General features: G+C 39.9%; 1 protein-coding gene across 3 annotated transcripts; it reads right to left on the reverse strand.

The window, feature by feature from the left end:
• Positions 1-3140: 3140 nt before the first annotated feature.
• LOC117524224 (transmembrane protein 50B-like) lies at positions 3141-24477 on the reverse strand. Of its 3 annotated transcripts, XM_034185997.1 has the most exons (8): positions 24376-24477; positions 22728-22980; positions 18188-18300; positions 16898-16965; positions 12098-12190; positions 8582-8639; positions 5222-5284; positions 3141-5177 (listed from the first exon to the last, which is right to left on the reverse strand). In XM_034185997.1, exons 3-7 carry the CDS (start codon positions 18277-18279, stop codon positions 5239-5241), a joined length of 357 nt encoding a protein of 118 aa, XP_034041888.1. In that variant the 5' UTR covers positions 18280-18300; positions 22728-22980; positions 24376-24477; the 3' UTR covers positions 3141-5177; positions 5222-5238. The 3 variants fall into 3 exon arrangements, with proteins under 3 accessions (XP_034041888.1, XP_034041889.1, XP_034041886.1); XM_034185998.1 differs by having other exon boundaries at positions 3141-5284; positions 22855-22980; XM_034185995.1 differs by having other exon boundaries at positions 3141-5284.
• Between the last annotated feature and the right edge of the window lie 1504 nt (positions 24478-25981).

Genomic DNA, 25981 nt, shown 5'->3' on the forward strand with positions numbered 1-25981 from the left:
TTTTGTGTCACATCGTACAGAAATAAACTTGTAAATATACTCAAAATATTATAATAATAGGAGCTTCTTACCTGTTGTAAAGTGGTCACTACAAATTCGGGTGTAAGGATAATTTGATTCCTTCAGATCTGCTCTGCCTATTCTGCTGAGCCAGGTCTCTCTGCGTCGCTTAGACAGCTCGTAACACTCCACTCCTTGATGCACAATAACTGCTGGTAGCCTGTAAAATGACCGACCTGCCTCATTTTTGTCACCTCTGTTTGAACAACCGATAACAGCACAAAAGTTGACCATTGTTGAAGCTTCTACAGTTGTTCGCTAAATGCACGTAGCGTATCACAGCGACCACAGCGTCGTAATCCAAAATGGCCGCGGGACGCAAAAATCACGCGACCGATCCGCTGAAGCAACCTGGCGGCCATCTTGTCACGCCCAACTTATGCAGACCGAACATAAACAACTTATTAGAACGTCAACATTTTCAAGTAATAATTGAGCTGATTATCTCATTTACTTATTTTTTGTTCTTCGGATAATGTAAGATTGATCCCTTCTAATCTATGCCTGCCATAATTAGCTGTTGGATTAATTTTCTTTCTTTTATTACTTTGACACTTTCTTCCCTTTTACTCTCAATTACTCATATCTCACTGGGACAAATACTGAATTCTAAAAATGATCAAGCTTTAATCAAAGTTTATACAAGTTTTGTGGAATCATCATCAGCACACACACACACACACATATATATATATGTGTGTGTGTGTATGTATGTATGGGTACCATATCATGAACAAAAGTGGATGGACAACAAAAGTCATGATGGATAATACAGAAATAATTGCACCAAATGAATAAAATACCACTTAACTAGCTACAGGAGAGTTAGTTTTCCCTGCAATGACATTTATTACACACAGCTCTATGAGCTTCAGCCTAATATAAGTAACAGTTTGTAGCAACAACACGTAAAGCTCCAAAACTATGCACAAGTAGACCAAATAAATTTCTTAAAATAGTTCCTCCAACACAAAACGCAACATGTGGTTACGTGTGTTAATAAGCCACTTATTATCATTATCTTTGTCAAGGGAGAGAACTCTATTATTAAATTATTGTTCATTACTTCCCATTTCAGTCATACTAACGGGTGAAATATTCGTTCACAGCCTTTGATCTGGCGATTTGCGCAGTTTATAGCTGCACATGAAGGTATTTTTTAACAAAATTACAAAGAATAAAGTTGCGTACGCCTATTAAAGATAATAGAAAATAGCGTTCAGGAGCGGAACGTGGGAGTGGTAATATGGCGGCCGGTTTGCTTCAAAAAATATTGGCCAATGAGCGATCCAGTGTTTTATAGAGATCAGTGCAGAGGCCACCCTGCTCAGGTGTCGTTGGAGTGACAACATACAGAATGTGTCCAAGACCTGCTGGGAACAGGGAACCCTATTGTTTTCGTTGGGATTATTATTAATTAGTTTAGAGCATGAGCAATAGTATCAAATGTTTGGCTAAATCAACAGAAAGTGCAGCACAACGTTTAGTTTCATCGACTGCAGCTAAAATATAATTTACCATCACAGTTGTCACACTAACAGTTCTGTGTTTAGTCTGAAACCAGGTTGATGCATTTTAACACAGAATTACTTTAGAGGAATAATTTGAACTCATTAACTAATAATTCCAGAATTTTCACAACACAGGACAGTTTGAGGATTGGCTGAAAATTGCTAAGTTATAATATTTTTAAATTTATATTATGAATGTTTGACCATTTCTAACATTACTGATAAACAATGACAATATGCATTATTTGAAGTGGTCTGAACTAAACTATAGCTGACTGTAGCCCGCAATAACCCTCACCATGAGACAAATACTACATCCATAAGAAAAAAAATTCAATTATAAAATGTCTCGTACAAATAAAACCTGCAGATTATAAGATACTTCAAAATAAAATGGCAAAGACTTCTGAATTCACAAATGTGTCACGCTGTGGCATCATCAGATCTTCAAACCTGAATCTCTGGATTACCAGATGAATAATTGACACACTCAGTGAGTTGGAACCTGAGAATCTCTCTCAGCTTTTGCTGATTTTGAAAGTGTAACAAAAAGAGAACAGGTGAAATATTATTATATAAACAATCAGAGAAGCATGAAAAGATAAATGTTTATGATCAACACAATATAATTAAGGAGACGTTTAAAAAAAATAAAAACCTTCAGTATCTTGGAAACAGCAGCCAATCAGCACGCCAAAAAGCAGAATAAATACAGTTGTATGCAAAAGTTTGGGCACCCCTGATAATTTTCACGATTTTCCTTTATAAATCATTGGTTGTCTGGATCAGCAATTTCAGTTAAATATGTCATATAGCAGATAAACACACTGATATTTGCGAAGTGAAATGAAGTCTCTAGTATTTACAGAAAGTGTGCAATAATTCAACAAAATTAGGCAGGTGCATAAATTTGGGCACCCCAACAGACCAAAAAAAAAAAAAAAAAAAATGCCTGCCTCCTATACCGCTGGTTGGGAATTCCTGCCACGAGCAGGATGTAGCGACACAGGTCACACCAATAATGTGCTGATACGACGAAGCTGGCAAAAGCTAAAAATTTTTTATAAAGAAATTGTGCTTCTTTGCATCTCAGCTTGGGCCTAAAGGCTCAGTCAGTGAATGGAGTCAGTAAACAACTGTTCCTGAAATAAATTCCTCAAGGCAGAGAAGTTGATTTGACAACCTTTATTGTGTCGACTACACGAGTTCGTTGAGGAACTGGTTTCTGTAAAAACTGGCCTGTTGCACACATTACATGAGACAGCAAGGAGTGAAGAACAGCTTCACAAGACCACTTCAGGTCCTACAATGGCTACAAACAAAATCTACTTTGTGACTACATACAGCAACGTTTTGTTCTTCTGGGTCTCTCTTATTTGGAACCGCCTAAGGTTACCACTTGAGTATAATACCCATTTGGCCTTGACAAAGCTTAACAGGCAAATGCCCAAATATTAGTGGTAATTCGAAAAACTGTGTGTGTGTGTGTGTGTGTGTGTGTGTGTGTGTGTGGGGTGGGGGGGGGGGTACATTTAGTAATTCTTGCACTGTTCAACTGATATGGATGGAAATATCTTCAACCTGAAGCTGCACTTCAAGCTCTTATTCCTTGTATGTTTCAGTGCCATAGGCTGTTGTAGATAACTTACAAAAAAAAAAAAAGTCTAAAAATTCATGGAAGCATATGTTGATAAAATATACCCATATGGTTACCTTTGATTCACTGTACATGTTTTCAAAGACTGCACATAAATAACACCACAAATAAACAGTTGTGGTTTATCTGGCATACAATAAAAAAATAATCGGCTTTTCAGTCTACGGTATTAAAAAAATATTATGTTTGATCCCCCCACCAATAATTTCAGAATAACTCGCACAGCAGCAAAACAATTACAGTATCAATCAAAACTTGAGTATGAAAGTTACAGCAGTAAGTTCTTTCAGCTTCTCTCTTTCATTTGTTGGGGTCTCCACAGCAGATCCATAACAGATGTGCATGTTAATTCGGCACAAGTTTTAAACTGGTTGCCCTTCCTGACCCAACTCCAAATTACATGGAGAATGGGCGGGGGTGGCCTTGAACTGGGAACCTGGTCAGGAAACAAACGCATACTGCCACAGTTCGTTTAACAAGTAAAAATTTTAACACTGAGCTGATCGTTGTGTTTTGAGTTTCTATGAACTAAACACTTCAAAGTGGAACTTTCTATTTTTGTATTAAAACATCAAGTTTAGACTGCGGGCTACCAGGCCCACTATGCAACCCCCCACAACCACCAGTTTATAAATTTGGTGTTTTAGCAAAGCTTAGCATCGCAACAATCTGAAATTAAATCATAGATTGGGAAGGGCACGCACCATGGACCATTTTTGCATTCAATTGAAAAATGCCCCATCAGTTTCACATCTTTTGTGCCACAGGTGCTACTTATCTCACCAGTGTTTCCTCTACACAAGCTGCAAAATTATTCCTTATTCAGTAGGTCAGTCACACATTAGCTAGCCTCTGGTCTCTGGAACAGGCGGCGAGAAGCCCCGTCAGCCCAGAAATATTCTATTAATGCCAACGAAAAATGCAGACAAATATCCATTAATGTGGACATAAACAGCTTACTTTACCTTTCAACTAAAAAGGTAAGTGTGTCCAAACTTTTGACTGGTACAGTATATAAATATATATCTGCCAGATATGTCAGGAGGAGATTCCTCATCAATGACATCGTTAAGATATCATTTTTTAATTACAAAATCAATTGCGAGTGTATTTGCTATAACAATTTTTTTTTCAATCTGACAGTTTCTTCAGGCTTTAATTATTACACTCTTCAAACTAGCAGCATTATCAAATTATATCTCGGGATAAATACCAAAAGTGATTGATACGGGGGGGGGGGGGGGGGGGGGGGGGGGGGGGGGGTTATATTTTTTGCCATATCACCCAGCCCCAAAAGAGCCTTAAATATTTTTTAACAAGCCTAAAAAAACAAACAAACAAAAGAAACAACAACAAATTAATCGGCACTGATAAATAAAACATATATAATGCATATAAACAAATACTAAATACAATGTTTTATGTGAAAATATTATAGATTTGTTGCCACGATATTTGTCAGTTGTCCCATTGTAAATGAAATTGTTGTATTTCATTCTTACATAATGGGAACCATGTCTTGTTGGCCTGTTTTCTCTTCCTGATCACTGTCAAATGTTAACTCTGCAATAATTGGAGCTCAATACAGCTAATCGGTATATCTGTTGACAGCCACTTCAGTTGCTTTTCATTTGACAAAAAATTCTCAAGTACATCATATCCACAATTTCTAAGATGATCAAGCCATCAAATAAAAGCAATAATAGTAATAATAAAAAAAAAAAAAAACATAAATGTTCATGTTTATTAAAGAAACCTCACCCCTCCCAAAAAGATCTTTTATGTAAATTAAAAACTTTCTTAACTTTCTATGCTGTGGAGCAGGTATTGCTGCTAAACTATATTCTTAAAAAGAGAGATTGAGTGTTTGTTCAGGGAAACATCACACTTTGGCCAATCTGCATAATGTAGGCGTCAGTGGAGAAACAGACTGGCCATTTAAAAAAAAAGAAAGAAAGAAAGAAAAAAAAAAAAAAAAAGAGCTGTAGAGAGAAGAATCCAAGTTGACCTTTAACCCCATAAATCTTCAGTCCGGCCAAACTTGTAGATGAGCGTGCTACAGAGAGAGAGCAAGAACAACGTTATGGTGAGCCATCTGGAAACACTGTTTGTGCCACACAAACTGTTGTGGCATTTTTAATGCAAAAAAAGGAAGAAGAAGAAAAAAAAAAGAAAGTCAACTGACTATGTAAACTCACGATGAGCACAGCAATTAGCCGACCGTAGTTGTGTCCTTGACCAGTCTTAGTGCTCAGACAGTGAGTTTGTCCCTCAGTATTGAGGACCCTAATGCTCTGGTGGTTAATGCTGCCGTTGTTGAATATTGAACACAAATTCACAATACCTCGTTTGTTTAGACCAGCAGACCAAAACTACTTTAAATAAATAAATGAATGAATGAATAAAACACGTGAACACACAATAATATGGTGCAGTGTAAACTGCAAGTCCAGTCAGGTCTGAAGATAGTTACACAGTGACCATTTAGACGGGTCTTGGGAGTATGACCATCCAGTCTACATATGTTTTATGGAATTGGAAAAAGTGTACAACTGGGTAGTTTGATGTGCCCTCCTGTGGGCGCAGTGCTGCGGGAGTACAGGGTACTACAACCACTGCAATAAGTGAGCCAGTTTCTACACATCCAAAGTAGAACTGGGTCCACATTCTCTGCATCACATCAGACCTGTTTCCGGTGGATGATGGACTCCACCAGAGCTGCCCCTTGACACCAATCCTGCTTGTGAAGTTCATGCACAGGATTTCAAGGAGCAGTCAGGGACTGGTTGGTGTCCAGTTCTGTGACATCAGAATTGCATCTCTGCTTTTTGCAGATGATGTGGTTCTGTTGGATTCAGACAGTGACCCTAGATGCACACTGAGCACGTTTGAGGCCGAGTGTGAAGCAACTGGGATGAGGATCAGCACATCAAAATCTGAGATAATGTTCCTCTGTCGGAAGACGGTGGATTGTTCCTTCTGGACCAGGAAAGAGGTTCTGCCCCAAGTGGAAGAGTTTAAGTATCTCTGGGTCTTGTTTACAAGTTAGGGTAGAATGGAGTATGTGATTGACAGACTGATTGGGGCAGCGTTTGATGTTTTTCAGATGCTGGACCGGACAGTCGTGGTGAAGAAGCAGCTGAGCCAGAAGGTGAGACTATCCATTTACAAGTCAATTTACGCTTGTATCCTCACCTACAGTAGTGTTCAGAATAATAGTAGTGACTAATAATGTGACTAAAAAGATTAATCCAGGTTTTGAGTATATTTCTTATTGTTACATGGGAAACAAGGTACCAGTAGATTCAGTAGATTCTCACAAATCCAACAAGACCAAGCATTCATGATATGCACACTCTTAAGGCTATGAAATTGGGCTATTAGTTTAAAAAAAAAGTAGAAAAGGGGGTGTTCACAATAATAGTAGTATCTGCTGTTGACACTACAAACTCTAAACTATTATGTTCAAACTGCTTATTTAGCAATCCTGTGAATCACTAAACTAGTATTTAGTTGTATAACCACAGTTTTTCATGATTTCTTCACATCTGCGAGGCATTAATTTTGTTGGTTTGGAACCAGGATTTTGCTCGTTTACTAGTGTGCTTGGGGTCATTGTCTTGTTGAAACACCCATTTCAAGGGCATGTCCTTTTCAGCATAAGGCAACATGACCTCTTCAAGTATTCTGACATATCCAAACTGATCCATGATACCTGGTATGCGATATATAGGCCCAACACCATAGTAGGAGAAACATGCCCATATCATGATGCTTGCACCACCAAGCTTCACTGTCTTCACTGTGAACTGTGGCTTGAATTCCGAGTTTGGGGGTCGTCTCACAAACTGTCTGCGGCCCTTGGACCCAAAAAGAACAATTTTACTCTCATCAGTCCACAAAATATTCCTCCATTTCTCTTTAGGCCAGCTGATGTGTTCTTTGGCAAATTGTAACCTCTTCTGCACATGTCTTGTTTAACAGAGGGACTTTGTGGGGGATTGTTGCAAATAAATTAGCTTCACACAGGCGTCTTCTAACTGTCACAGCACTTACAGGTAAATCCAGACTGTCTTTGATCATCCTGGAGCTGATCAATGGGTGAGCCTTTGCCATTCTGGTTATTATTCTATCCATTTTGATGGTCGTTTTCCGTTTTCTTCCACGCGTCTGTTTTTTTGTCCATTTTAAAGCACTGGAGATCACTGTAGATGAACAGCTTATCATTTTTTGCACCTGCATACAAGTTTTCCCCTCTCCAATCAACTTTTTAATCAAACTACGCTGTTTTTCTGAACAATGTCTTGAACGTCCCATTTTCCTCAGTCTTTCAAAGAGAAAAGCATGTTCAACAGGTGCTGGCTTCATCCTTAAATAGGGGACACCTGATTCACACCTGTTTGTTCCACAAAATTGACAAACTCACTGACTGAATGCCACACTACTATTATTGTGAACACCCCCTTTTCTACTTTTTTTTTTTTTTACTAATAGCCCAATTTCTTAGCCTTAAGAGTGAGCATATCATGAATGCTTGGTCTTGTTGGATTTGTGAGAATCTACTGAATCTACTGGTACCTTGTTTCCCATGTAAAAATAAGAAATATACTCAAAACCTGGATTAATCTTTTTAGTCATATAGCACTACTATTATTCTGAACACTACTGTATGGTCATGAATGTTGGACAATAACTGAAAGAACAAGGTTGCAGAAAAACAGCAGAAATTAGATTCTTCTTTTGAGTATCTGGCCTTACACTCCAGGACAGGTTGAGAAGCTTGACTATCCAGAAGAGACTGAGTGGTCCTGGCATCTGGTAAGGATGCCCCAGTTCATCTCCATAGGGAAGTCTTCCAAGCACAGTGGCGTCCCCATGGATAACCCAGGACACACTGGGTGGGAACGCCTTGGAATCCACCAGGAAGAGCTTGAGAATTTGGCTGAAGATAGGGCAGTGTGGGATGAGAAGCTTGCTCTACTGCCACCATAACTCAGACCCAGATAAGCATCAGAAAATTAATGAATGATTTATTCAATCAAGACTGGAGTCTCACATGTGCCTTCTGGCAAACTGCAGCTGAAATATCATGTTTAAAAAAATTTGTTTTCTGCACTACTCCAGCATGAAACTTTAACCGGTGATGCAACAGACAAAACATTACACTACAAACTGTTTCTCCAATCACAGCCACTGTCTTATTAAATTAACTCTACTGCATTGTCATCAGTACGGTAATGAGTTTTTCAAATTGCAGTGTATGCATCTTTGGTAAATACTGGTAGCTTTGCGGTGGTAGTACAATATTTGAATCTTGAGTACTAAAGTGATTTCAGTTCCATGTTGAACTCACCTAAAAAATATGAAGGTGTTCTGGAAGAACACAGCCAGCCCTGGTGCCACTTCTTTCTCTAAGGGTGAACAAAAATATGAATCACAATTCAATTATTTCAACACCGGTTATTTACCCATGAGTGGATTTGGTTTGAAAGACAGTATAATGACAGACTGTCAGTCTTCACAGATGTTCACGTCCTTCTCTTTTTGCCAGATAACTACATGAGTATAAATAACTGCATCATTAAAATGGTTTGCAGCTCATAAAGGCTGGCTGCTAATCAAAGACTGCAGTTCAGCTCCTGCTCGGTAACAGCATGAATTACAAATAAAGCTATAAATAATGAAAATTTTCATCTCATCGCTTGATCATTTTTCTTTTTTAATGAGAAACCAATTTACTAGTGTAATAAAATGTCAAGAGTAAATGGCCATCACATCTTCTCAAAACCTGTCACACGATGATGATTTAGCCAGCGTACTCCAACAACCACGTTTTCCACCGATTAGTCTGGGTTGTACAACATGGAGTAATTTATCATTTCTTTTCATTTTATTTTTGTCTTGGTGGATGATGGGATTTATTTTCATGGTGTGCAGAATGCTGAAGAATTGAATGATGTCTGTGGTAAATGCTGACGTGAATGAATGAGGTGCTGTGACTCAACTTTTAAAATAAGTTATTGTCTAGTTGTCAGACAAAGCGCCAGCATTCTCTGCTTCAGGCTGAGAAATGGACCAGGAGCAGACAAACACAGAGGGTCTGCTTTTAAAATGCTACGTTTCTTCAGCCACAAGGAATTAAAGTATTTCCAGATGTCATTTTCCCAAATAAGGATGCTTCATGTGGATAAGTTTTCGTCAGGCTGTGATGATGAATCCGACTCGAACAATGTAACCGGTAAGATTAAGACTTTCATATGTACCCAGTGTGTGAATGGGTTTAATATATGAAACAGTCTGAGGACTGCAGGTTTCACTTTAGCTGGTTAGCGCCTCTCTTTTGCAATTTTGGGACTTCAGCTGAGGGGTGTTTAAAAAAAAAAAAAAAGGTACAGTACAGGTCGGATATTTTGGTACCCATTGTGGAAACACACAATACACCATTAAGTGGTAGCTGACAAGTTCAGTGTTCTGTGGTCATCTGGAACACATCAAATACGTCCGCATACATAAATATGCGTTGGAAATAAGTTACACACAGGCTCAAAGCAAGTTAATTATAGGTTATGGGTAGGCTAGACATTATCTCGACATATTCTGACCTACAAGCAACGTGTGAGCGTGTGCATAACTTACTTACAACTTATGGCCCGTGTATGAGCCATACATCGGCACACATAGAAAATATTGTGCATGCCTAAACATTTTTCTACGACCTCTCCGTATACCAGCGAGCTTCAACATGCTCCTAACTTATATAAAACGTACCCATAACTTATTAAACGTATACCAGCATATTCTGCACATTTTTAATACATCAGCATGCGCAAGCTAAATCATCAAGAGTGTGACAGGACCTCAAGGTGTTTTAAGATTATGAATTTGTTATGTGTCAGCAAGAATCACAAAAAACAAACAAAAAAAAAAACAACAGCTGGTATTTATTAATATCTTTATCTCAAATTTTGCCAGTTTAAATGTAATTTTAACACAGCAACGGGCAAAAGTTTGGAAACTCATGGGCTTTTACACATTATGTTTTTAAAATATAACACTTTTCAGGAATTCAGACCTCTCTATATTCACATTTCTAAAGTTAAGCTGTTTAAACTCCAAATAAAAGGATCCATAAATTATTGATCAGTGATGTTTTCATCATTTTGTCTCTGGACACAACCACAAAGGAGCCGACTGAATCAAAATCTGACTGAAGTGTAGACTTTCAGCAGATTCAACTACATCAGATTTCATACTCTTCATTCATTAGTAAGTTCTTTTAACTTCTCCCTTTTTGCTTTTTGATGCATGTTTTACACCAGATTTTCTTTCTGGCACTACACGGAAAAGGGACATGGGAGGTCTTGAACTGGGAACCTTCTGTTTTGAAACCAAGTGCAAGATGCTGCATTCAATTTCCTCATTACTTGGAAAGTAAGCATGTTGACAATGGCTGGGTTTTCATTATACAGCTGTACAAAAAGCGATATTTTCAGAATGTTGATACAGAAACAATTGGGAAGTCACAGTGTTTCCACTGTATCAGAAGTGGAGGAAGAAATCATCAGATTTATTTATTCGTAGATAATGTATTTTTTTCTGAGAAATTTAAGAAATAGTATTTCAAATTTGATGAGAGTAATAGATGACTGGAGAATTGTCCAGATATAAAAATAATAGCTCTAAACCAGCATTAATGTTTCTTAATGAGTAAAACAGAAAAAAAAACCCTCCCACTATAAACACTACATTTACAACAACTACTAAAGATAGTAAATAGTTAGGTGCTGAAATTACTGAAGAACTCAACAAAACAATTCCAGGAAATTATGACCCCCTGGTAGATGAAGTCAAGGAAGCATTAAACCGATGGGCTAATGTCCCTACAGTATAGCTATGATGGTATGAATAAATACTATAAAAATAACAATCTTACCTAAATTTTTGTATTATTTCCAGACACGTCCACTGCCATTACCAGCTTTGTTTTATGAAAGATGTTCACTCAATTCATTTGGAATAATAAACTCTGTTTAAAGTTTCCCCCTATGAGAGAGGGAGACTTCAGGTTACCAACCTCAGATGGTATTTTATATGGCTGCCCAGCTAACATCAGCTTCATGAAATGTGCAGTTTTTTTGGTTCCCAATGGAGAAGGGAACAGAAGACAAAAAGGAGAGGTCGTGTCGGTAAGTTTTAGCTTACACACCAAGGCAGAGTTCCCTCGCCTGCACAACCGCCTCGACATGTTTGAGCCCCATGTCATAAACAAACCGCAACACATGTCCACTTTGCACCGCATCGTAACTTTTTCTTTCCAATTTCACTTTGTTTGCCGTGTAATTTGCCAAAAAACTCAGAGAAAGTGCCATGTGTCTGCTGGGGACAGATGAGGGCTGTCCCCGGATATAGAAAAACTGCGTTATAAATTACCCCTTTAGCGCCCACCCACAAACAAGACTGCAGTGCCCAATTGCTGCCAAAGCTGCATCAACCAAGTACTGAGCAAAGGGTGTGAATACCTATGTACATGTTTTTTCTTTTGTTTTTTTAAATAAGTTTACAAAAATTTCAAAATACCTTGTTTCATGTTGTCATTATGGGGTTGTGTGAGTAGAACTTTGACCAAAAAAATTAATGTCACCCATTTTGGATTAAGGCTGTAACATAACAAAATATGGAAAAAGTGAAGTGCTGTGAATACTTTCTGGATGCACCGTATGTGAGTGGGTGAATGTTGAAGCAAAGCTATGACTACTGCAAAACAAACAAACAACAACAACAAAAAAAACCCTGATGCAGTGGGAGAAGGGTGAAACAGCAAGTGGGAAAGAAAACAGACCAAAAGAAAATGAAGCTCTCAGAAACGCACTTGGTTCTACGTAGGCGCCGAACAGAATCCAGATGGAAGCGATAAGTGATCCAAACATCATCATGAAGCCAATAAACAGCCACAGGCGCGCTCCTGCAGGGACACAGACAAGAAAATCACTGTAATTAGCACAACAGCTACACTCAGCACCAGCAGTGCTTCAGATGCACTGTGTGTAACACCATCAATTTAGGACAGCAGTTTTAAATAATAACAATGGTGGATTTTAAATTGTATTTGCTTATAATGCTGCTTTGCTCCTGACATGCAAATTCAATATCTACAGTTGTGGACATACACTTACATACACCCAGGTGAAAAATGTTTAATCTTAATTTCCCACAACTGTACATATTCCATTCTGTCAAATACATGCTTTCAGTAAGTTATGTCTAATTTACATGTATACAATAGCTTTGTCATTGCACAGTACAAAACTGTACTGGACAATGAGATGAGGTTTACAGCTCTGTTAAGACGTCTGAGGAATAATATACACTTAAATATAAATGCAACACTTGTTTTTGCTCCCATTTTTTATGAGCTGAACTCAAAGATCTAAAACATTTTCTATACACACAAAAGACCTATTTCTCTAAAATATTGTTCACAAATCTGTCTAAATCTGTGTCAATGACCACTTCTTTGCTTAGACAGCATGATTATTGCACCCCTGTGCAATAATCATGCTGTCTAATCATGCAAGACCACATTCCCTACACGAGTCATCTACAGTCCATAATATAATCAGAAGATTCAGAGAATCTGGAGAACTTTCTACATGTAAGCGGCAAGGCCAAAAACCAACACTGAATGCCCGTGACCTTCGATCCCTCAGGCGGCACTGCATTAAAAACCGACATCATTGTGTAACGGATCTTACCGCATGGGCTCAGGAACACTTCAGAAAACCATTGTCAGTCATCACAGTTCGTCGCTACATCTACAAGTGCAAGTTAAAACTCTACCATGCAAAGTGAAAGCCATACATCAACAACATCCAGAAACTCCGCCGCCTTCTCTGGGCCCGAGCTCATTTGAAATGAACAAACACAAAGTGGAAAAGTGTGCTGTGGTCTGATGAGTCCACATTTCAAACTGTTTTTGGAAATCATGGACGTCGTGTCCTCTGTACAAAAGAGGAAAAAGACCATCCAGATTGTTACCAGCGCAAAGTTCAAAAGCCAGCATCTGTGATGGTATGGGCGTGTGTTAGTGCCCATGACATGGGCAACTTGCACATCTGTGATGGCACCATCAATGCTGAAAAGTACATCCAGGTTGTGGAGCAACACATGCTGCCATCCAAGCAATGTCTTTTTCAGGGACGTTCCTGATTATTTCAGCAAGACAATGCCAAGCCACATTCTGCATGTGTTACAACAGCGTGGCTTTGTAGTAAAAAAGTGCAGGTACTAGACTGGCCTACCTGCAGTCCAGACCTGTCGCCCATTGAAAATGTGTGGTGGATTATGAAGCACAAAATACGACAACGAAGACTGTTGAACAACTGGAGTCGTACATCAAGCAAGGATGGGAAAGAATTCCACCTACAGAGCTTCACCAATTAGTGTCCTCAGTTCCCAAACGCTTATTGAGTGTTGTTAGAAGGAAAGGTGATGTAACACAGTGGTAAACATACAACTGTCCCAGCTTTTCATGTTGCAGGCATCCATTTCAAGATGAGCAAATATTTGCACAAAAACAAAGTTTTTCAGTTTGAACATTAAATACGAGTAGCTTGTCTTTGTGGTGTATTCAATTGAATATAGGTTAAAGAGGATTTGCAAATCATTGTATTCTGTTTTTAAATTTACATTTTACACAACGTTCCAACTTCATTGGAATTGGGGTTGTACAGCAGGTATTGAACACGTTACCATTTTCCTCAGTAAATATATTTCTAAAAGGTACTATTGACATGAAATTTTCACCATATGTTGGTAACACCCAAGTAATCCACACATGAAAAGAAACCAAAACTAATTCGTTCCTACTCTCACCTATGGTCATGAGGGTTGGGTCATGACCGAAAGAACATGGAGATCGCGGGTATAAGTGGCCGAAATGGGCTTCCTCAGGAGGGTGGCTGGTGTCTCCCTTAGAGATGGGAGTAGAGTCACTGCTCCTTTGCATTGAAAGGAGCCAGCTGAGGTGGTTCGGGAATCTGGTAAGGATGCCTCTTGGGCGCCTCCCGAGGGAGGTGTTCCAGGGACATCCATCTGGGAGGAGACCCTGGGGAAGACCCAGGACTAGTTGGAGAGATTATATCTCCACACTGGCCTTGGAACACCTCGGGATCCACCAGTCAGAGGTGGTCAATGTGGCACGGGAAAGGGAAGTCTGGGGTCCCCTGCTGGAGATGTTGCCCCCGCGACCCGAACCCGGAAAAGCGGTTGAAGATGAGTGAGTGAGTGAGTGAGTGAAAATGGAATGACACTAGAGAAAATGTATTCAACACGCTTACAGAAATTGATTTAATACTTTGCACAAAAGGCTTTGTTGGTAATAACAGCTTCAAGATGACTCCTGTATAGAGAACTAGTTGCATGTACTGCTCAGGTGAGATTTTGGCACATTCTTCTTATATGAAAGGTTCCCTGGACTTCTTCTATGAACTCTGATCTTTAGTTCTTTCCACAGATTTTCTATTGGACTCAAGTCAGCTTCATTTTCATTCTGTCACCAGTTGAGATTTTCCTTGGCTGCGTGTTTGGGATCACTGTCTTGCTGAAATGTCCATCCTTATTTCATCTTCATCATACTAGTAGATTTTTTTATCAAGAATGTCTCGGCACATTCATGCCACCTTTCTCCACCCACCCTGCGTGCACTCTCTTCTTCACCTCACTACCACACTCTCCATTACTTTGGACAGTTGACCCCAAGTATTTAAACTCATTCACTTTCACCACTTCTACTCCTTGTAACCACACTATTCCACTGGGCTCCCTGTCATTCATACACATGTATTGAGCCATGGTCCTACTGACTTTCATTCCCCTGCTCTCCAGAGCATAGCGCCACCTTTCCAGGCTGGATTCAACCTGCTCTCTACTCTCACTACAGATCACAATGTGATCTGCAAAGATCATAGTCCATGGAGACTCCTATCTGATCTCATCAGTCAACCTGTCCATCACCATTTCAAACAAGAAAGGAGTCAGAGCTGATCCTTGGTGTAATCCCACCTCCACCTTGAATGAGTCTGTCATTCCTATTGTCCATCTCACCGCTGTCACACTAGTCTTGCACATGTCCTGCACTACCCTCACATACGTCTCTGCCACTCCAGACTTCTTCATACAATACCACAACTCTTCTCTTGGCACCCTATCATAAGCTTTCTCTAAATCCACAAACACACCATGCAACTCCTTCTGGAATTCAATACTTCATCAGTATTCTCACAGCAAACATTGCATCTGTAGTGCTCTTTCTCGGCATGAAACCATATTGCTGCTCACGGATTTTCACCTGATTGCTAAGCCTACCTTCTACTATTTTCCCATAACTTCATGCTGTGGCTGATCAACTTTATGCCTCTGTAGTTACTGCAGCTCTGCAGGTCACCCTTGTTCTTAGAGATAGGAACCAGCACACTTCATCTCCACTCCTCAGGCATCCCCTCACTTTCCAAGATTTTATTAAACAATCTGGTTAGAAACTCCACTGCCATGTCTCCAAGACATTTCCATTGTCTCTACTGGAATGTCATCTGGACCAACTGCCTTTCTGCTCTTCCTAGCTGCCCTAACTTCATCCTTTTGCAACTGTTGTTAAACGGAAGAACGTCATGTTTTCAGAGGTAGATACAGCCAAAGTCCAGCCCCTACAGGAAGTTGTGATGTCATAATCACAACAATTCATGCAAGTTCAACCAATCCCCCTGGTTTCTGTGTGACGCTGCAACTTTGTTCAATCACCACAACTTTTCTTCATATCTGACTAATTGTTGTTTTCAGTGGGTTTCAGCAATCATACCAATCCCTGCACAACACTTTTGGTCATATGTAGGACACTGAACTCACTCCTTTTTTCTGTTTATAAAGAAACACATACGTGTGACACAAATGCCCCACATTTAACAAATACTACTGCTACATAGGAGTGGGCAGTACAAGCAGTATATAAATCTCCCCATGTATTTTTATTATACCACACTAAGTCTGAGAGCACAGTTTGTCGTCAGTAGATGGGCCAATTATCTGGGAAATCTGACAGCAGCTCTACATGATTTTAGACTTGTCTCCAGTCTGAAAGAGCTCCATAATGTGTGTTTTGCTTCCTTTTAAATTGTTGTCTGCTCCTGTTTACTTTCCTTTTAAGACTCAAGAAAGCAAGAAAGACAGTGTGGTGCTTGAGCACGTTACCCTGTGAACAGAGAGTGTGACTATTTTCAGCTAAAACATCAGTGAATCAGAGAAATTAAATATTTTGTGACTGTTTCACAGTGGTTACTTTAGGGCTGAAACTAACAATTACTTGCATCGATTAATCAAAAGCTCTGTTCAAAGAGCTGGTATTTCTGAAACACTGTGAATGAAGTGCAGCTATTTATTTGGTAGTTTTATATTGTGTATGTTTGTTGAGGAAACATTTTTACCCTAGAAGGTACAATAAATGTTCCAAAATATTTTATGTATCATGTAAAATATGTCCTCGTATGACAATTAAGAGTACAGTAATAGCCCCCATGCTACTTCTTCCTTGGTAAATATCAATACTTAACTATCAACAGAAAGTGCTTTGAAAATAGTAATAATAGAAGCAAGAATAAGGATTTCCCTTGTAACGCACCTGTCCTGCCAAGGCAGCCCTCACCATATGTGTCCCCTCTCACTTGTCCATTAGAAACAGCATTGATCCTAAAAAAAAATAAAAAAATAAGACAAACTGAATAGTTACACAGTGCGAGGAACAGGATGTTCTGTGCAATTCTTTTATGTGCTGGACATTGCAGATGTCATACACAGCTTGTTTCTGTGCAGTGACAAACCTGCTCCACTGCACTGCTGAGATCAAATGTGCAAAGTCAAAAGGCTGCATCGTTACCACAGCAAACAGACGGCTGTAGTGTGTGGCTGCAGTGCTGCCGTCACATTTAAGCATCAGTGTGATGTTCAGCATTGGAATCGATCTTTCTGGTCAGAGCAGCTTCTGTTTAGCTGCAAAGTAACAATGGCAGTCATAACGATCTTTAAGTTTTCTGTCTTGACGCTTTGATGTCTTCCTTGGTCTACCAGTATGTTTGCCTTTAACAACCTTCCCATGTTGTTTGTATTTGGCCCAGAGTTTAGACACAGCTGACTGTGAACAACCAACATCTTTTGCAACATTGCGTGATGATTTACCCTCTTAAGAGTTTGATAATCCTCTCCTTTGTTTCAATTGACATCTCTCGTGTTGGAGCCATGATTCATGTCAGTCCACTTGGTGTAACAGCTCTCCAAGGTGTGATCACTCCTTTTTAGATGCAGACTAATGAGCAGATCTGATTTGATGCAGGTGTTAGTTTTGGGGATGAAAATTTACAGGGTGATTCCATAATTTATTCCTCAGAATTGAGTGATTCCATATTTTTTTCCCTCTGCTTGGTCTAAAAAAGTAACTGTTACTGACTGCCGCAATTTTTTTTATAGTGTTTCTTAAAGCCAGAAAGTTGCCATTTGAAATGACTTTAGTTTTGTGTCATGTCTGTGATCTGCTTTTTTTCTACAAAATTAAACAACTGAATGAACATCCTCCGAGGCCGGTGATTCCATAATTTTTGCCAGGGGTTGTATATACACATACATATACACACACACACCTGAAGACCTAATACTATTCTTCAAAATTTTATATAATCCTAGTGCTGATGTTTATTTAGTTTCAATCTGTTAAACTTAGTCAAGGACAGTGCCAATCTGAAATGCAAACATACGTGTTTCTGCAGATTTTTTTAGTGTCACATAAACATATGGATCGAATCTCCTCCTCAGCAATCATAAATATTTTAAGTTTAATACAACCAGCAAAATTATCTCAGTATTGAGTTAGTTATTTCTGCAGACAGACCCCCAGTGTGTGTGTGTGTGTTATCCTTACATAAAGAATGCTATGGTTGAGAAGACACCACAAGTGTGGAAGGCGTGATTCATTTGCTCCTGCAATGGATACATCACTGCTGCGTCAATCATAACCCACCAGCCTGTGAAGAACTAATGGAGGGGGGGGGAGATAAATACATACAAGATGAAACTAAAGTTTGACACCTTTTACTGATTACTCTATCAAGTAACCAGATGCCGTGGAAGACAAAGAGGAATCAGCCAGGTAGAGAGGGATTTGTGAAAACCCAGAAATCTCAGTATAATGACGACATCCTACTGACAGCTAATGCAAGAAAAAAAAATTCTATCTGTCCAGCAAGTTTACTGAAAACATCCTTTTTAACAGGAGCTCAGTTGGGGTCACCACAGCAGATCAACCATTTCCATCATACCCTGTCCTCTGCATCTTCTTCTGTCTCACCAACCATTTGCATGTTCTCCATAACTCCTAGCTGTTTGACTTCCCTCTTCTGCTCCTGTGCATTACCATTCATAGCTTCATATTGGAATGGAGCACAGAAGAATTTTCTTGGCTTGCATGTCCAATGTGCCTGCTGGCAAATTGTAGATGAACTTTGAAGTTTTCTATTAAAAAAAAAAAAAAAAATCCTCTATACCACTCCACTAACCAGTGATGAAAAATGAAAAAAACTTGTACTATGTACAATTTCTGCAGTTGCAGCCACAGAAGCCTAGAACGCCTTCAGGGTCGTCTTGGCGGCTTTCCTCACTCATCTCCTCCTTGCACGGTCCCTTACTTTTTGAGACCCGTCTGCTCCACACGGACTTACCATAGAGTACTATACTGTTTGTATATCTTCATAACTGATGTAATTAAAGTACAAGACATCATCAGTGACTTGGAAATGTTCATGTCTAACCTCTGCATTGTGTATGTGTTTCTCTCCTCCGTCGCTCCACCTCGGGATGCAAACTCCAAATATCCAGCATGGGAGGCACATGCTCTGACCAGAAGGCTAAAACCCATGGGCTCTGGCTTCTGTGGCCAGAGAGTCTTTTGGCATTGGCAAGTGAGGTTTATCAAATACTATATGCACAGCAGCATTGTATAGCAGCACACAAGGTAAGAAGCACACAGAGCATCAAAAGTGAAAGTAAAAAAAAAACAAAAACAAACAAACTGCAAATATAAATACACCATACACAAATATAAATACCAGACATACTGATCGCTACTACTGTTCCTCTCCTTCCCGTCCTCTGTCTTCCTCTTACTCCCCCTCCCCCTGAGTGAGGAGTTGTACAGTCTGATGGCCTGAGGGACAAAGGAGTTTTTCAGTCTGTTGGTCCTACACTTGGGAAGGAGCAGTCTGTGGCTGAAGAAGCTCCTTTGGTTGCTGATGACGGTGTGCAGAGGGTGACTGGCATCATCCAGAATGTCCAGCAGTTTGTCCAGTGTTCTCTTCTCTGTCACCATCACTAGAGAGTCCATTTAACTGCCAGAAACCATCCATTAAACTGCCTTTTCAATTTAAAAACTGAGAGAGGTGGAAACCTACTAACAGGACTTGATTACATTGAGCATAAATTCAAATTTAATGGTGAGTTTATTTTTTAAATGTACTAAAAAATGAGTATAAAATTACATTTAAATTATGTATATTCACCTCACATATGATCGCATTTTCAGTGGCTTAAAGCAGTTTGTGCTTGTAACAAAAACATTAATTAGCTCTTAGCTTCTGATGGCTAAAGCACTGCATTTGTTTTAAATATATAAAAGATTCACGGGGTTTTCAAACGTTTCATCGTGTGGTACGTTCACCTCACATATGATCATCTGTTCAGTGGCTGAAAGAAGCAGTTTACTGGCATTTTGTGCCCTTATAGTGACATTAATTAGCTCGCTAGCTGTGCTCCTTTACACCTGTGTCTTATAAATGAATAATACAGTGATTTAATCCATTTTGCGTCTTCTTAATGAAGTGATAAATGCAACATACTCCGGTGTGACTTTTTTTTTTTTCCTCTCTCTCTCTTAAAGAGACATTTTTGGACAAATGTGACTTATACTCCAGTGCGACTAGCAAATACGGTAATTGCATAAACCTCGATGCAGAAAAAGCTCCACTCTCACATCAAAAGTAGTCTGGCAGTGCTTGTGCACCGTTAGAGACACCCTGTGAAACCAGATGCACATTGTCCATACACAGCAATAATTTCAAAGATCTATCAGGAAGATGAGGACAAAATGTGCACACTGTTGCCTCTGATCTCAATCAATAAGTGTGTGCTGTTCCAACCATTAATCCTTTCTCAGTGAGCTTTGATATATAGTGAGCTAAAGAGTCCACTGATCTCCAGAAAGGAAAAAAATACGTTTGCCGACGTTGCTGAATGGTATTGATCCTGAAAAAGGTATATCAGGGTTTTTCCTGCTCAGAGAAATGTGAGGTGGCCACCTCATAAAAAGTTTTGCACGGCTCCGCTCTGCTGGCGTAAACATCGGGCTTTACCCAAAGTAAAGGTTTGCACAAAGATATTTAGTGGTGTGCGCCCAGTCGGAAACAAATAATTCATGTTATTCCTCCTTCAGCAACATTCTTGTTGTTTTGCAGCTTTAAAATAATCACAGGCGCATGTCCACATGCATTCGAGCTGCATTTGTGGTGGCAGAAAGTCACTATCAGATTCTGCTGCTAGCTGATGCAGGTGGCGCAGCGTAAAAAGTCAGAAGGCCGGGAAGAAAATATTTTACACAAACACATTCGTCAGTTCACCTGATAAGTTTTTCCCTCTATGAAACCGTTCCATGTTTTTGTGTATCAGTCTGACAAATCATCACAGGGTTCAATTTAATGCTGTCCCTTTATGAAAAACAGCAAATGTAACAAGAGTCACCATAGTGGAGCAGCTTAACTAAAATTTCCATAACAACTGTGCATTTTGTGATAAAAGCATAAACCTTGGCACACAATTCTAAATGAGCTAATGTTTATTTTCAAGATATGGGGCCATCCTGGAGCTGGCTTCTAATTAGCTACAGGGGTCAATAAAGAATTACACAGGGGTCAAAATTTTAAAATGCTCCAATCATGATTGGATGAATCTCGATTTTCACTGTTCAGGGCAGACGGCAGAAAGCATGTGTGGCATCGTGTGAGTAACATAAAAGTGATCCATCACAGCCCTTGTGGTCTCCATTGTTAAAGCAGGTTCGCATCAGGGTACAAAGAGGGTTCGGCGCCACGCGGAGAGCTCTGATCTAAAGTGGTTGTCTTTGATTTACCACATCCAGGGATATGTGTGAAACTTAACACCATATTAGAGTGCAGGCACGAAGCAGCATTTTGTTAATAATCACCACCTCATTTGGGCGCCGGATCTGGGCATGGTTTGAAAAAAATAAATGATTGCTCGTGTTTTTAATCAAGGAAATACGGTATCCACTTTCCTCAAATTGGCGAGTGTCAGTGCTGATCTTAATTTCATACCTCTGTTGTGAGTGGGCACGCCCAGACTGCTCTGTCCAGTACATGCGAGGGGTTTTTAATGGAATTAATTGTGATGGGAGGGTAAGTTTTGTCCTATGTGAGTGAAAATATATTATACAAAATCCGGTATATAAGGTGTTTATTACATGGAAAACCATGCAAGAGCATTGGAACTTCTGCTGTTGATGAGTGCAAGCATTCGATTTATATGATGACAGTTTAAGCAAGTTTTACTCTAATTGAAGTTCAGATCTGTGGCTCATCTTAGATTTCTTCCCCTGCACATTTCAGAATAAATTTTTTCCCCCCCAACACTATTTTAGATCACATCATGTGACTATGCAAAATGGCAGCACCCTTCGGTTCTAGGGGTGCTCCCCATGGACGGTAAATGCTGTACATACTTGTTTTTGGTTCGCTTTTCGATTAAAATAATATTATTAATTAAATTGGGGGGGGTTCAATTTCTTACATTCTTGGCAGAAATAGCAGGGCTTCAGGATCATAACATTGACATGAAAACCCGATCATCGCTAAGCATGGTGCATCATGCAATGCAAATAAAGCCAAAGTTAAATTGGCACAAAATAATGCTCACTGCACACTCTGGGGTTGACCGTGGGTTTAAAGAGAGTGAATGCATACATGCATTTATGTAAACTCCAGTCCAAGTCAAAGCCGTCCAAGTAAAAGTCTAAATCCAAGTAAAATCTGTCTGAAAACAAGACTGCACAATCACACAGTGTCACCTGCCCTTTGATAATGGCAGCACATGCTCCTTGATGGCACATGGCCAGGTATGACTCCACCCTCTAGCTTCGCTATATCCAACTCTATGGGATCCGTGTGGCTGATGAGGCGGATACTGGTCTGACGCGGAAGCAAACCGGAAGTGATGCTGCCGCGACCGAACCAGGAGGATTTCACGTGTGACCCTTCAAAATGGCAGTGCCTTTCAGTTCTAGGGGTCCTCATGGCGGATGGCCTAGGAGGGTTTTTTTTGTTTGTTTGGGTTTTTTTTTGTCATCACCCATTATTGTCACTGTGCTGAAGGTGTCAAACACCACAGCCATTTCTTACCAGAACACCAGCAGCAATGGATGCCACTGCGTTCCTCCTCTCTCCCCAGTCGATACATTCGCACTCTGGCCAGCGGAAGTTATCCAAAAGCCAGCCATCTGCAGTCGTCTATGTGTCAACCGCCCACCTTTTATCTGGTTCTTTACAGGTGAGCCAGTCCTCTCGTTGGCTCTTTCTGGATCAACACCTGCCGGTCCTCAGACTTGTGGGCGCTCCACTTCTGATTGAGGAGACTGATGTTACTCTCAGTTACCTATAATGTGTGCATACGCAATGCATGTATTACTAACAGTTTATATACATAACCGTTCACACTATATGTAATGATGACATTTCAAAGACATGAACCCAAGTCCACTAAACGAGCGTCACAATTCCTGAGTTAGGATTACAATTCATCAGCACCTTTGAGGTGAGTGTCAAACAAGTCAGAATATATCTGACTATTTTGTCTGTGCCTGTAATCAACGTGAAGACACGCATGCATTAAACGCCGTCAAAAGATTATGAAACTAATTTTTTTATATCATGTACATGATAACCAACATACTGTTATTTTTGTCTGGGAGCAGGGGGAAATCGTTTGTAAGCGCTGCACTGAGTGAGTGCACTCCTGTCAGTTTCCTGTTGGTTCCCACCGGCTCCTGTGGGCTCTTGTCAGTTCCTGTTGGCTCCTCTCGGCTCCTTTCGGTACCTGTCGGTGTTTAGTCGCACCGCCCCCTGCCCATCAAAATGCATAGAACAACACTGCCATCTACTGGATGGAAATATGAATAGCAACATATATTTGTGAAACTAAACTGCAGTTTGCACTCAGAATGTCTCAATATTGCACAAGTAACACAATGAATGCGTGTAATCGGTGATCCACAAATGCTGGAATTTTCAGTTTTGCAAATCCTTTTTTTAACAAATGAAAAAATTAGATTTACAAATACACATTTTTTGAAAAACCAACACACACGTTACATATCGGAAATTTGTGTTTGTGGATCCAAAAAACACGTGTACAAATCATGGGATATTTGTAAATCACCCTCTGTGCATTTGCAAGTATTACTGAGATACTGACGCAACTCCATGTTACATACAAATCTGGTACAGGGGCAAGTTCAGCCCGTGACAGCGAACTGAGATGCTGAATTTGTTTATTGGTACAGCTGTCTGATGAATTACTTTTAGTCTATGTAAATAGGAAAAATTTTAAAACAATATCATGTCACACAAATGTCATAAATAGGCTGACCTAAAGAAAGCCTTCTATTTAGCCAATACTGATGTTTTGTTCAAATGTGTTCCTGCAGCAAACCATTCAACATGACACAAATTCTTACCTCCCCGTTTAGTGAATGGAGTCTGGCCATCGGCTAATCAAAACAACAATATTCATCAGAAAGACCACGTCTAACTAACAACGTACTAACATCCTGTCAGAACATTAAAGAGTCGGAAAAGAAACAACATACTAAAGCCAGACTTCAAGCTACATTAGCTGAAACAGGCTACTGCTAATACCCATCACATAAGCATCTAGCTTTAGCTAACCTACTTATTGTGTTTACAGACATGGACTGCAGTGACGCAGAAAAATGATAGCGTTAAATGAGAATTTACACCCACTATAAAATGTGTGCCAAACAGTGCCCACCTTTTCAGGAGCCGCTGAGAGGTTTCTCTTTCCATTTGTCACGAAGAGGAAGCATCTTTTATTTCTTCTTCTTCTGTGGAGGTTCTGCTTTTTTTCTTCTTCTTTTACGTTAAACGGCAGGCGGCATCCTTATTGTTGCATTGCTGCCGCCTTCTGCATCAGTCCGTTATAGCAGTACTAAATCCTCTCGACCAGTGTTCTCTCAGACCAGTGTCTTTCAAGTACAGAAACTTTTTTCAGGCATATTTGTCTACATTCTGAGAAGCTCTTGCCTTTCTCTGGAATATTTAATACATTATATGAGAGCATGCTGCACGGTCTCTGGTTGTTGACATTCCAAACATCATCCACCCTGGTGCTTTCCCAGGAGAAAGAGAGTACTGTTCAAGAAAGTTTGACCAATTCTCAGTCTAGCAGTAGTGACTTTAACCCTTCTTTTCCACCCTCTTCACTTGTATTGCTGCCTTTGTAATAATTTGAATCCTCTGTTTTTGATTTAATGTCAGCTGGGGTTTTTTTTTTTTTTTACCTCTGCAATAAAGATAACTAAGTCCCTCTTTTTCTTCCCATGTCTTAATTTTCATCTCTTTGAGCATTTCTTGTCACTGATGCAGTTTCCCTTCTAATATTTCCAACATTTTTCTTTGGTGGTTGGATGCTTTTGAGTGCTGCTGCATACGACATCTACCCCTTCATTTTTACACTGTGAATCTCAACTTCTCTTTTCATAACTTCACATCCCCAGTGTGCAGCACTATGGCCTCCATAGTTTGTCAATAGTTTGTTTTGTCATGTTTAGTGTATTCACTTTCCTGTATCACGTCCTCTCGTTTTAGTTCTTATCATTAGTTTTCTGGCTTTCCACTCTTTGACTCGCCACCTTAGTTTTTAGTTTTGCCTCTCTGTTTTGTTCGCGTTTATTACGGTTATTCTAGCACATCACGTTTTGCACCTTTGGGTTTTCTGTCACTTAATTATCTTGCCCCAATGCACTTTGCTTTTGTCTTACTGCACTCTCTTGCACTTACCTTTGTCTTCCCCGGTTACGCCCCTTCCAGCACCTTCTGCACGCCTGTTCCTCATTTCACACCGATTCTTCCACTAGTATTTAAGCCCTGACAGTCTCACAGTCCCTCAATAGATTGTTGCATTTTTGCACTTTCCAGCCTCACGCCATTGTCCTGTTTTGCCTTGCTGTATTTCTGACCTTGCCTGTGTAATTAACCTCTGCCTCGTCTTATCCCTGTACTCAGCTTGTTTTTTGACTTTGCCTCTGCCTCAGCCCTGTGAACTCCTTGACGCCATGTATTTGGAACTTTGCTTGTTTTTTGGACTCTGCCTCAGCTTGCTACCCGCTTATACCTCCACTACGTTAATGGTTGGAAAAAGTCAGGAATATGTGATTTACAGGAGCTTCAGGACTTTCTATGAGCTCACAATTGTGCACGAGCTCTGCTTGCCAGCACAGTTCAGTGCTCCATACAGAGAGGAAATGACACACTTCACACCAGAACTCTCTTAATGTTTTGAGAGAGTCTGTCGGATTTTGGATCCTAATGTGTGCCGAGTCTGCTTTTAACCCCATTGTAACTGCCGCTGTGAACGG

Source organism: Thalassophryne amazonica, chromosome 14, assembly GCF_902500255.1.
Source record: "Thalassophryne amazonica chromosome 14, fThaAma1.1, whole genome shotgun sequence".
Taxonomy (NCBI): Eukaryota; Metazoa; Chordata; class Actinopteri; order Batrachoidiformes; family Batrachoididae; genus Thalassophryne; species Thalassophryne amazonica.

What these genes read in the sequence shown, in the direction of transcription:
- LOC117524224 (XM_034185998.1), bottom strand. Translation starts at nt 18,279, where the DNA reads ATGATTGACGCAGCAGTGATGTATCCATTGCAGGAGCAAATGAATCAC. An exon ending in CGGCGCCTACGTAGAACCAA is followed by an intron (nt 8,640 to 12,097) that starts GTGCGTTTCTGA and finishes GTTCACCCTTAG; the next exon opens with AGAAAGAAGTGGCACCAGGG. An exon ending in AACACCTTCATATTTTTTAG is followed by an intron (nt 5,285 to 8,581) that starts GTGAGTTCAACA and finishes CTCTCTCTGTAG; the next exon opens with CACGCTCATCTACAAGTTTG.